This window comes from Oncorhynchus clarkii, chromosome 5, assembly GCF_045791955.1.
Source record: "Oncorhynchus clarkii lewisi isolate Uvic-CL-2024 chromosome 5, UVic_Ocla_1.0, whole genome shotgun sequence".
Classification (NCBI taxonomy): Eukaryota; Metazoa; Chordata; class Actinopteri; order Salmoniformes; family Salmonidae; genus Oncorhynchus; species Oncorhynchus clarkii.
The window spans coordinates 47,902,266-47,915,972 of NC_092151.1; the positions used below are offsets into that span (position 1 = coordinate 47,902,266).

At 41.5% G+C, this 13,707-nt stretch overlaps 1 protein-coding gene across 15 annotated transcripts in view; it reads left to right on the top strand.

The window, feature by feature from the left end:
• Positions 1–13,707, top strand: part of LOC139408945 (SEC16 homolog A, endoplasmic reticulum export factor) — a 76,109-nt gene that overhangs the window by 18,261 nt on the left and 44,141 nt on the right. For all 15 annotated transcript variants that reach the window (XM_071153454.1, XM_071153456.1, XM_071153460.1 and 12 more), the window contains 3 exons: positions 2,863–2,999; positions 3,310–3,398; positions 13,472–13,643. In XM_071153454.1, the coding sequence (XP_071009555.1) occupies positions 2,863–2,999; positions 3,310–3,398; positions 13,472–13,643 (398 nt within the window). The remainder of the gene's footprint in view (positions 1–2,862; positions 3,000–3,309; positions 3,399–13,471; positions 13,644–13,707) is intronic.

The window sequence follows — 13,707 nt, forward strand, 5'->3', positions numbered from 1 at the left end:
CAATTAAATATTGGATGTAAATGTATCACTAGTCACTTTAAACAATGCCACTTTTATATAATGTTTACATACAAGATGAGTAAAGTAGGGTATAAACTGTACTCTATACCATCTACTGCATCTTGCCTATGTCGTTCGGCCATCGCTCGCTCATCCATATATTTATATGTACATATTCTTATTCATTCCTTTACACTTGTGTGTGTATAAGGTAGTTGTTGTGAAATTGCTAGTTATTGCTGCATGGTTGGAACTAGAAGCACAAGCATTTCGCTACACTCGCATTAAAATCTTCTAACCATGTCTAACCTAAAATTAGATTTGATTTAGATGTTTTTATATATAGTGTAGGCCTACCGAAGGTGTTGTAGGTCTTATTTATTTTTATTTAACCTTTATTTTACTACATAAAGTTCTGCTGGCGTCTTGACCCAGTTTATGTCCTCATTTGCAATGCAAACCTGGGCAGCAGTATGTTTTGGGTCTTTGTCTGCATTTGGAGAAGAAAGAAAAATACATTTATCCTAACAGCCAAAATTAGGTACAATAATAGAAATATACATGTAAATAGGCCTAAACGTAACATAATCTTGCTATAATCCTACCTTGAAAGAAATGTTGGGTTAGCATATCTCATGTCTCTTGATTTCTTCCTCAAAGAAATCTCGTGCCATGATACCTGAAAAAGAAGGCAAGAGAGAATTATTGTGCAACACATTCCGTGAGGTGTTGGCTACAATATTTTCTGTACCTTTAGCTTTGTAAATAGCCAAACTTACCATAAAATATCAAATATGGGCCTGGTCCCTGGCGAAAATTGACCACCACCCATGGAATTTGAGCGGATGCTTGGGACTCGGCTTGCTTGACCGTTTTCCTTTTTTTTTCTGTAGCAATTTTGAGCAAATTGCTCAAGGGCCATGGTTGATTCATCTGTGAAGATAACATTATTGAATGTTTCGCCAGCTTTGATCCATGCCTGGGCCTACAGGACGCAAAGTCCTTTGTCAGACAAATCATTGGGTCAAAACTACAGAACAGTACAAAATAAGCGAACACACATGGTTAATGTTCTGATAATTAAAATATATATATTTATATATAAACATTTCTTACAGGGCCTTTCCATAAGTCCACGCAAGTTTCTTCAACTGTCTTCTGACTGTAATTAGAGCGATGTTGATGTGATGTCAGCAGATTACAGATTGCCTTTGCCAATTGCTCATCATCTTCATGAATATAAGCAAGTGATATCTGCTAAATAATCAAGTTTGGTTTCTCCATAAATAAACAATTCTAAATAACTAACGGGCTTTATTTACAAATTAGTGAGTGTCTCACCCCATGTTCAATAATTGCCTTTTTCTCACTCTAGGTTAAATGAAAACGAAATCTCCAAAATGTTGTTACTTTTTAAACAAAGCCATCTACTATTAATTAATTTAGGATGATATAAAAGCCCCTTAGAATCTGTGAGAATATCTGAGAATATCTAATGAAAAATGCACCTTAGATATTTATTTAGAGGCCTCCAATCCTCTAAATGTAATTGTTTTTTATATATAAGTTAGGCCTACCATAAGGCGAAAGGAGTCTCACTAGTGTTGAGTAATTTACTGTTCAAAATGGTGTAGATCTTATTTATTTATAGAGCATATTGAAGTTAGAAGCAAAATCTTCCATTTTAGCACCGTTTCGCACTGCTCTGAGGCAAGCATGGGGACTGGTCTTGATAAATCAATAATTTTTTATTTTCACTTAATCTCTGGTTGGGTATTAGTTAGACAAGAATTAGAAAATTCGGGTGCAGAAATGTTATGCCCTTAGTCTAACCTTTATTTAACTAGGCAAGTCAGTTATGAACAAATTCTTATTTACAAGGACAGCCTACTCCTTCCTCCTGTTATACAAATTTCTTAATCAATCTCATATACTATTTTATTACAATAAAGGTTTTAAATTCTATGTTAATTCCAATACGGAAGACTATCAAATGCTTCTCAAAGATGTCATCTGGTGGTCAAACTAGCAATAACTTGCATTAACAGAAAAAAAGGCTGACAAATAGAAAACGTGCCACAGAATGCTACAGCAGCCCTCAAGGTGTGCCACAGTATGACGCAACTTTTAAAGGAGGAACCACTGTAGCACTTGATGGTTTTTGCGACTGCACTTGAAGAAACTTTCAAAGTTATTCATTTTCTGTGTTGACTGACCTTCATGTCTTAAGGTAATGATTGACTGTAGTATCTATTTGCTTATTTGAGCTTTTTCTTGTCATAATATGGACTTGGTCTTTTACCAAATAGGGTGATCTTCTGTACACAGTACCACCCCTACCTTGTATACCAACCCTAACTTGTCACAAACCAACTGATTGGCTCAAACACATTAAGAAGGAAAGAAATTCCACAAATTAACTTTCAACAAGGCACACTTGTTAATTGAAATGCATTCCAGGTGACTACCTCATGAAGCTGGTTGAGAAAATGCCAGGAGTGTGTGAAGCTGTCATCAAGGCAAAGGGTGGCTACTTGGAAGAATCTCAAATATAAAATATATTTTGATATGTTTAACACTTTTTTTGTTACTACATGATTCCATATGTGTGTTTTCAAGGTTTTGATGTCTTCACTATTATTCTACAATGTAGAAAATAGTTTTTTTAAATGGAATGAGGATGTGTCTAAACTTGTGATTGGTACTGTACATTCAAATGAATTTGAGATAGGGCTGGGCACTGTCACGTCAGCGTACTCAGATCCTGTATTTCTCACACAGGTGCTTGGTAAAACAAGACAGCCATGCTCCCATGTGCATGTCCTTCCACATTCCAATTTGACCATGTTTTTTGTCCCTCAGGATGACCCATACATGATAGCGGACCCTCGCTATGGCAGATATGAAGGAGCCAACCCGGCCTACCCCCCATACAGAGAGCCCCAGCCAGAGAGACCCAGCTCCAGAACCAGCCAGTACTCAGACAGACCCTCCTCCAGGTACTAGTGTAATTCTCCACTGACCAGTAACAGTACCCTATTACCAATGCAAACTGTGGAGAAATGTGTGCATGCGTGTTACAGCTGTACTGTTTACGTGGGTGGGTTGGATGGTAAAAATTCCCACGCACCTCCATTGACAGTTTGGGACTGGAAAAGCCTTTGTGTGTGTAGTTGCTTTAGGGCCTAACGTTTAGGTAAGTACCACCTGTAACTGTCAGTTAGTTGAAGAACCTATCGTCTGACCTTTTTGACCACCCCTCCGTGAGCTTTTGGACACTCAATCCTCCCTGTTTTCTGAATATCCCAGGCAAGGTTTCCCCCCAGAAGAATATCAGAGAGCTAACCGAAGTGCTTATGATGACTACTATGCAGAGTATTACAAAAACCAGTACGGAGGTAAGAGGAACAGTACCAACCACCAATGGCTTAGTTACATTGCGATAACTATGGTAGAAAGTTAGGTAAAACTTACAAAACCTACAATTTGTACTATACATAGAAAATTACATTTGGTTATTCCTAACTTACACTGAGTGTACAAAACATTAAAAACACCTTTGTAATATTGAGTTCCACCCCATCCTGTTGCCCTCAGAACAGCCTCAATTTGTCAGGGCATGGACCTACAGTGCATTCGGAAAGTATTTTAACCTCTTGACTTTTTCCACATTTTGATACGTTACATTCTTATTCTAAAATGTATTAAATTGTTTTTTTCCCCCTCATCAATCGACACACACTACCCCATTATGACGAAGCAAAAACAGGTTGTTTTTTGCAAATGTCTTTTTTTTTTTAAAGAAGCTTTAATATAATTTTTTTTAAATTACTTTTTCCCCCCAATTTCGTGGTATCCAATTGGTAGTTACAGCCTTGTGTCATCGCTGCCACTGCCATACGGACTCGGGAGAGGCTGACGGTCGAGAGCTGTGCGTCCTCCGGAACACAAGCCAGCTAGCACTGTGATGCAGTGCCTTAGATCACTTGGGAGGCACTGAAATATTACATTTACATATGTATTCAGACCCTTTACTCAGTACTTTGTTGAAGCACCTTTTGCAGCGATTAGAGCCTTGAGTCTTCTTCGGTATGACGCTACAAGCTTGGCACACCTGTATTGGGGGCGTTTCTCCCATTCTTCTCAAGCTCTGTCAGGTTGGAGGGGGAGCGTCGCTGCACAGCTATTTTCATGTCTCCAGAGATGTTTGAAGTTCGGGCTCTGCCTGGGCCACTCAAGGACATTCAGAGACTCCCGAAACCATTCCTCCGTTGTCTTGGCTGTGTGCTTAGGGTTGTTGTCCTGTTGGAAGGTGAACCTTTGCCCCAGTCTGAGGTCCTGAGCGCTTTAGAGCTCAGGACTAGTCTGCCAGTCTGCAGCTGAAAAAATCCCCACAGCATAATTCCTCTACCACCATACTTAACCGTAGAGATGGTGCCAGGTTTCCTCCAGACGTGGCGCTTGGCATTCAGGCCAAGGAGTTCAATCTTGGTTTTATTAGACCAGAGAATCTTGTTTCTCATGGCCTGAGAGTCCTTTAGGTGCCTTTTGGCAAACTCCGAGCAGGCTGTCATGTGCCTTTTTCTGAGGAGTGGCTTCCGTCTGACCACTCTATCATCAAGGCCTGATTGGTGGAGTGCTGCAGAGATGGTTGTCCTTGAAGGTTCTCCCATCTCCTCTGATGAACTCTGGAGCTCTGTCAGATTGACCATCGGGTCTTGGTCAAATTTTATTTGTCACATACATGTTTAGCAGATGTTATTGTGGATGTGGTGAAATGCTTGTTTTTCTAGCTCCAACAATTCACAACAATACACACAACCTAAAACTAAAAGAATGGAATTAAGGAATATATAAATATTAGGATGAGCAATGTTGGAGTATCATATACTTGTGAGATAAGTAAAGCAAAAATATGTGAACATTATTAAAGTAAAACATTTTAGGGTCTTCCTCTGACACTGCCTGGTATAGAGGTCCTGGATGGAAGGAAGCTTGGCCCCGGTGATGTACTGGGGCCGTACGCACTACCCTCTGTAGTAGAGGTCGACCGATTTATTATTATTTTTGATACCGATTTATTGGAGTACCAAAAAAAGCCGATACCGATTAATCTGCCGTTTTTTAAATATTTATATTTGAGAAACACAAGCATTTCGCCACATCTGCTAAACATATATTTATATTTGTAATGATGACAATTACAACAATACTGAATTAACACTAACTTAATATACTACATAAGTAAAATCAACTTAGTCACATAAATAATGAAACATGTTCAATTTGGTTTAAATAATGCAAAAACCAAGTGTTGGAGAAGAAAGTAAAAGTGCAATATGTGCCATGTAAAAAAAGCTAACGTTTGAGTTCCTTGCTCAGAACATGAGAACATATGAAAGCTGGTGGTTCCTTTTAACATGAGTCTTCAATTTTCCCAGTTAAGAAGTTTTAGGTTGTCGTTATTATGGGACTATTTTTCTCTATGCCATATATTTTGTTAAATAATCACCCGTTTGGCGAAGTCGGCTGTGATTCAATGATAAATTAATAGGCACCGCATTGATTATATGCAACGCAGGACAAGCTAGTTAAACTACTAATGTCATCAACCATGTGTAGTTAACTAGTGATCATGTTTTGATGTTTTTTTAAATATAAGATAAGTTTAATGCTAGTTAGCAACTTACCTTGGCTACTTGCTGCACTCGCGTAACAGGTGGTCGGCCTGCAGTTTCCTCGTGGATTTGCAATGGAATCGGCCATAATTGGCGTCCAAAAATGCAGATTACCGATGGTTATGAACTTGAAATCGTCTCTAATTAATCGGCCATTCCAATGAATCGGTTGACCTCTACTCTGTAGTGCCTTGCGGTCGGAGGCCAAGCAGTTTCCATACCAGGCAGTGATGCAACCTGTCAGGATGCTCTCGATGGTGCAGCTGTAGAACCTTTCGAGGATCTGAGGTTTTGTCATGCCATCTTTCACGACTGGTGTGCTTTGACCGTTGTTTGTTTGTTGGTGATGTGGATGCCAAGGAACTTGAAGCTCTCAACCTGCTGCACTACAGCTTGTCGATGAGAATGGGGGTGTGCTCGGTCCTCCTTTTCCTTTAGTCCACGATCATCTCCTTTGTCTTGATCCCGTTGAGGGAGAGATTGTTGTCCTGGCACCACACGGTCAGGTCTCTGACGACCTCCCTATAGGTTGTCTCACTGTTGTTGTGATCAGGCCTACCACTGGTGTTGGAGTCGTACCTGGCCGTACAGTTATGAGTGAATAGAGAACAGGAGGGGTCTGAGCACGCAACCCTGAGGGGCCCCTATGTTGAGGATGAGCGTGGCGGATGTGTTGTTACCTGCCCTTCTAGTCTACCATTATTGAAATGGCCAGTGATTTCAAGTATGTATATGTGGCAGCAGGCTCTAAGGTGCAGGGTTACGTAACTGGGTGGACGTTGCCTAGTGATGGCTATTTAAGTCTGATGGCCTTGAGAAATATGTTTTTCAGTCTCTTGGTCCCAGCTTTGAAGCACCTGTACCTACCCCTGGATGATAGCGGGGTGAACAGGCAGTGGCTTGGGTGGTTTTGCACTTGATTATCTTTTTGACCTTCCTGTGACATCAGGTGCTGTAGGTGTACTGGAGGGCAGGTAGTTTTCCCCCGATGATGCGTTGGGTAGACCGCACCACCCTCTGGGGAGGTTTGCGGTTGCGGGCGGTGCAGTTGCCGTACCAGTCGGTGATACAGCCCGACAGGATGTATTCACCTGTAAAAGTTTGAGGGTCTTATGTGCCAAGCCAAATTTCTTCAGCCTCCTGAGGTTGAAGAGGCACAGTTGCGCCTTCACCACGCTGTCTGTGTGGGTGGACCATTTCAGATCGGCAGTGATGTGTATGCGGAGGAACTTGAGTCTTTCCACCTGCTTCACTGTGGATGTGGATAGGGGCGTGCTTACTTCTGCTGTTTCCTGAAGTCCACGATCAGCTCCTTTTTGTTTTGTCGACATTGAGTGAGAGGTTATTTTCCTGGTACCACATTCCCAGGGCCCTCACCTCTCTTACCGCCCCGTAGCACTCATGTCGGTAGCCATGAAGTGCTTTGAAAGGCTGGTCATGGCTCACATCAACAGTATCCTCCGGGATACACTAGGGCCAATCCAATTCGCATCCCACCGCAACAGATCCACAGATGACACAATCTCAGTCGCACTCCACACTGCCCTTTCCCACCTGGACAAAAGGAACACCTATGTGAGAATGCTGTTCCTTGACTACAGCTCAGTGTTCAACATCATAGTGCCAACGAAGCTCATCACTAAGCTAAGGACACTGGGACTGAACACCAGCCTCTGCAACTGGATCCTGGACTTCTTGACGGGCCGCCCCCAGGTGGTAAGGGTAGGCAACAACACGTCTGCCACGCTGATCCTCAACACTGGGGCCCCTCGGGTGTGTACTTAGTCCTCTCCTGTACTCCCTATTCACCCACTACTGCGTGGCCAAGCACGAATCAAATCAAAGTTTATTTGTCACGTGCGCCTAGTACAACAGGTATAGACGTCAGTGAAATGCTTACTTACTCCAACACCATTAAGTTTGCTGACAACACAACAGTGGTAGGCCTTATCACAGAAAATGATGAGACAGCCTATAGGGAGGAGGTCCAAGACCTGGCAGTGTGGTGCCAGGACTACAACCTCACCCTCGACGTGAGCAAGACAAAGGAGCTGGTCGTGGACTACAAGAGAAGGCGGGCCGAACGTGCCCTCATTAACATTGGCTGGGCTGTAGTTGAGCGGGTCGAGAGTTTCAAGTTCCTTGGTGTCCACATCACCAACGAACTATCATGGTCCAAACACACCAAGACAAAGTCGTGAAGAGGACACGACAACCTACCTAAAAAGATTTGGCATGGGTCTTCAGGTCCTCAAAGTTCTACAGCTGCACGATCGAGAGCATTCTGACAGGTTGCATCACTGCCTGGTATGGCAACTGCTCGGCCTCCAACCACAAGGCGCTACAGAGGGTAGTGCATACGGCCCATACATCGCTGGGGCCAAGCTTCCTGCCATCCAGGACCTACATAATAGATGGTGTCAGAGGAAAGCCCATAAAATTGTCAGACTCCGGGCACCCATTTTCTCTGCTACCGCACGGCAAGCAGTATTGGAGTGCCAAGTCTAGGCCCAAAAGGCTCCTTAACCTGCCTGGGAACGGGGAACCCCTCGCCAACAGCCAGTGAAATTGCAGGGTGCCAAATTCAAACAACAGAAATCTCATAAATAAATTTCTCAAACATACAACTATTAGGCACCATTTTAAAGATAAAATTATCTTTAATCTAGCCACAGTGTCTGATTTCAAAAGGCTTTACAGCGAAAGCTCCACAAACGATTGTTAGGTCACCACCAAGTCACAGAAAAACACAGCCATTTTTCCAGCCAAAAAGAGTTGTCACAAAAAGCAGAAATATAGATTAAATTAATCACTAACTTTTGATGATCTTCATCAGATGACACTCATAGGACTTCATGTTACACAAGACATGTATGTTTTGTTCGATGAAGTGAATATTTATATCCAAAAATCTCCTTTTACATTGACGTGGTATGTTCAGTAGTTCCAGAACATGCTGTGATTTTGCAGAGAGCCACATCAATTCACAGAAATACGCATAATAAACATTGATAATAGATACAACTATTATACGTGGAACTTTAGATAAACTTCTCCTTAATTCAACCGCTGTGTCAGATTTCCAAAAAACTTTACGGAAAAAGCATACCATGCAATAATCTGAGTACGGCGCTCAGAGCCCAAAGCAGCCAAAGAAATATCCGCCATGTTGTGTAGTCAACATCAGTCAGAAATAGCATTATAAATATTCACTTACCTTTGATGATCTTCATCAGAATGCACTCCCAGGAATCCCAGTTCTACAATAAATGTTTTGATTTGTTCGATAAAGTTAATAATTTGTCTAAACACCTTCTGTTAGTGCGTTTCGTAAACAAATTGAAACTCACGAGGCACGGGCAAGTCCAGCGCAAAGGTCGGACGAAAATCCCAAAAAGTTGCTGGTCGTAGAAACATATCAAACGATGTATAAAATCAATCTTTATGATGTTTTTATCATAAATCTTCAATAATGTCCCAAACGGAGAATTCCTTTGTCTGTAGAAAAGCAATGGAACGAGAGGTAACTTTCTCATGACCGCGTGTCACGAGCCCGTGGCTCTCTGCCTGACCTCTGACTAATTCACCTCTCATTCAGCACCCCTTCACAGGAGAAGCCTGAAACAACGTTCTAAAGACTGTTGACATCTAGTGGATGCCTTAGGAAGTGCAACATGACCAATATCCCACTATCTTCAATAGGGGCTGAAAAACTGAAAAACTTGAAAAACTACAAACCTCAGATTTCCCACTTCCTGGATGGATTTTTTTCTCAGGTTTTTGCCTGCCATATGAGTTCTGTTATACTCAGACATCATTCAAACAGTTTTAGAAACTTCAGAGTGTTTTCTATCCAATACTACGTATAATATGCATATATTATCATCTGGGACTGAGTAGGAGGTAGTTTACTCTGGGCACGATTTTCAACCAGAAGTGAAAATGCTGCCCCCTAGCCCAAACAGGTTAACAGCTTTTAGCCCCAATCCATAAGACTGGTAAACAATTAATAAATTGGCCACTGGACTATTTACTGCACTGTTGGTTAAGGGCTTGTAGGTAAGCATTTTGCGGTAAGGTCTACACTTTTTGTATTTGGCGCGTGTGACAAATAAAGTTTGATTTGATTTGTCCAGATGGGCTTGGGCCGTGTGCAGTGCAATGGCATCGTCTGTGGATCTATTGGGGCTGTAAGCAAAATGAAGTGGGTCTAGAGGGTAAGGTAGAGGTGAAATTATCCTTAACTAGCCTCTCAAAGCACTTCATGATGACAGAAGTGAGTGCTACGGGGCGATAGTCATTTATTTAAGTTACTTTTGCTTTCTTGTGTATACAAACAATGGTGGACATCAGACTGGTATACGGAGATATTGAATATGTCCATAAACACTCCAGCCAGGTGGTCTGCACACGTTCTGAGGATGCGGTTCGGGATACCGTCTTGTCCCCGCAGCCTTGCGAAGCATACCACCTCATCTGTGAAACATGGGGGAGGGGGTGTTATGGCTTGGGCCTGTTGCTGCCAGTGGACAGGCTCACTTGTCTTCATTGATGATGTGACTGCAGACAGAAGTAGAACAAGGAATTCTGAAGTTTACAGAAATATTTTATCTGCTCGGACAAACCAAATGCCTCAACTCATTGGACGGCACTTCATCATGCAACAAGACAATGACCCTAAACATACTGCTAGAGCAACAAGGGTTTTTTTGATGGCCAAAAAGTGGAAAATCCTTGACTGGCTGAGTCAATCACTGGATCTGAATCCAATTGAACATGCATTTTACATTCTGAAGAGGAGACTGAGGGCAGTAAGTCCCCGAAACAAGCAGGAACTGAAGATGGCTGCAGCACAGGCCTGGCAGAGCATCACCAGGGAAGATACCCAGCATCTGGTGATGTCGATGTTATTTCTAAACTTCACCCTCATTTTCATTGTATCCTTTCAAACTCAAAGTGCTAGAGGACAGAACCAAAATAACACAAAAAAATTGTCACTGTCCAAGGAATTATGGTGCTCACTGTAACTTGGGATGAAATGTGGAGACCCAGACTGTAGGCTTCTGTAGTCATGTGCAAATGACAGTATAGCACCAAACCTACCGAGTTGATTTATGATTTCTAGAATGTTTTAATTACATGCCTAGACTTTCCACTGTTTTTTAAAAGTTTCTTTTCGAATTTGTATTGTGTTAAATATTAGCCACCGTCAGTTATACCCACATACATTTACACTACCGTGTAAACATACATGAAATTAGTTGCAATATGAATAGGAAATATAGTCAAGACGTTGACAAGGTTATAAATAACTAATTACTTTTAATTGAAATAATAATTGTGTCCTTCAAACTTTCATCAAATAATCCTCAATTTTCAGCAATTATAGCCTCGCAGACCTTTGGCATTCTAGTTGTCCATTTTTTGAGGTAATCTGAAGAGATTTCACCCCATGCTTCCTGAAGCACCTCCCACAAGTTGATTGGCTTGATGGGCTCTTCTTACGTACCATACGGTCAAGCTGCTCCCACAACAGCTCAATAGGGTTGAGATCTGGTGACTGTGCTGGCCATTCCATTATAGACAGAATACCAGCGGACTGCTTCTTCCCTAAATAGTTCTTGCATAGTTTGGAGCTGTGCTTTGGGTCATTGTCCTCTTGTAGGAGGAAATTGACTCCATTTAAGCGCCGTCCACAGGGTATTGCATGGCGTTGCAAAATGGAGTGATAGCCTTCCTTCCTTCAAGATCCCTTTTACCCTGTAGAAATCTCCCACTTTACCACCACCAAAGCACCCCCAGATTATCACATTACCCCCAGATCATCACATTGCCTCCACCAATGGCGTCAAGCACTCCTCCAGCATCTTAATTTTTTCTGCATCTCATGAATGTTCTTCTTTGTGATCCCAACACCTCAAACTTATAATCGTCTAACACTTTTTTCCAATCTTCCTCTGTCCAGTGTGTTCTTTTGCCCATGTTAATATTTTATTTTTATTGGCAGCCTGTGATATGGCTTTTTCTTTGTAACTCTGCCTAGAAGGCCAGCATCCCGGAGTCGCCTCTTCACTGTTGACGTTGAGACTGGTGTTTTGCGGGCACTATTGAACTGCCAGTTGAGGGGCGTTGTGAGGCGTCTGATTCTCAAACTAGACACTCTAATGTACTTGTCCTCTTGCGCAGTTGTGCACCGGGGCCTCCCACTCCTCTTTCTATTCTGGTAAGAGCCAGTTTGTGCTGTTCTTTAAAGGGAGTAGTACACAGCGTTGTTCGAGATCTTCAGTTTTTTTGCAATTTCTTGCATGGCATAGCCTTCATTTCTCAGAACAAGAATAGACTGACGAGTTTCAGAAGAATGTCCTTTTGTTTCTGGCCATTTTGAGCCTGTAATCAAACCCACAAATGCTGTTGCTCCAGATACTCGACTAGTCTAAAGAAGGCCAATTTTATTGCTTAAATCATTTCAACAGTTTTCAGCTGTACTAACATAATTGCAAAATGGTTTTCTAATGATCAATTAGCCTATTAAAATTATAAACTTGGACTAGCTAACACAACGTGCCATTGGAACACAGGAGTGATGGTTGCTGGTAATGGGCCTATGTTCACCTATGTAAATATTCCATAAAGAATCTGCTGTTTTTCAGCTACAATAGTCATTTACAACATTAACAATGTCTTGACTGTAGAATTTGGTGTTATTTTAGTGGTCAAATTTTTTAAATTTTTTTTCAATAACAAGTGACCAACAAGTGCTAAGTGACCACAAACTTTTTAACGGTAGTGTATAACTGTCACTGTTTTTAGAGTTAGTTCCCTTACATTTTGTATCATTCCATTACATCACATTGTTAGTTTACCTTTCTTTCCTCTGTCTCGTTTGTGTGGTTCTTCCTGAGGATTGCTAGCAAAAGTGGATCATATTAGGCTAACGTAGGCCTTTACAAGTTGTGCAATAATTTCGGGACATGTAACCTATTTGAATCATTATGGAACGCAGACCATATGTAGCAGTTGTAAGCCTGGCGCATGGTTCACGACAACTGGACCGTTGTCATCACAATTCCATTTATAGGACTACAGTTCAACCCCTATTTTATACTTTTTAAACCTATTTCATAGATTTAACAATTTCAATATGGCAACTTTCAGGATGAATCTTTTTTTTTTTTTTATGCACAAATAAACCAAACAGTTTTTTTCTTTGCATCAATACTTTCCTAATACTAAATAATATACAAGATCAGAGTATTTTAAAATGTACCAGCTGGTGCTGAAAAGGAGAACATGTGTGTGTTTGCATCACTTTCTTTCATTGATCCCTAACCATTCTCTTCATATTCTAGTGAGTCTGTTGAAAATTCTAGTTAAAGGTACACCAAATGTAAAGGGATGGCTTTAAATAAACGGACTGAAAACCCTATTCAATGAAAACTCCATGAGAAAGTGGCAGGGTTTTTAGCGGTTTAATTAAATGTATTTAGCACACACTAGGGAACCATGCCTGCAAAGCCCGTTATGCACCTGAATACCAACTGCGGAGAAGTGCATAGGAAAGGCGTACATTTCTTAAGTCTGAATCGGGCGCTTAGATGATAGGTGCTGCCAGCAATAGACAATGTACAAACAGAATACAGACACAAAGTCAACATAAAAAGTGTACATACAGAATTGACAATATAAATACCGTAAACATAAGGATTAATTGCAACAACAATGATATAATAACTCTAATGTAGTGTTAACATTGACATAGTCCTGATGGTCTCCACCTGTCTGTGTTTGTTCAGACCGGAGCAGGTGGGAGGGCTACAATGCTTCAGCAGGCACTTATGACCCCCGCTACAGAGACTACTACGACCAGAACTATTGGTACAACTACAACCCTGAGGCCTACCGGGGCAGGGAGGCAGCCTACTACAACCAGCAGCCCTCCCAGCAGTACCCTGCCGCTACCACCAGGTATTCGCTTATACAGCCTTGATTGTTTTTCATTGAGATATGTCACTAATGATAGGGAAAGACA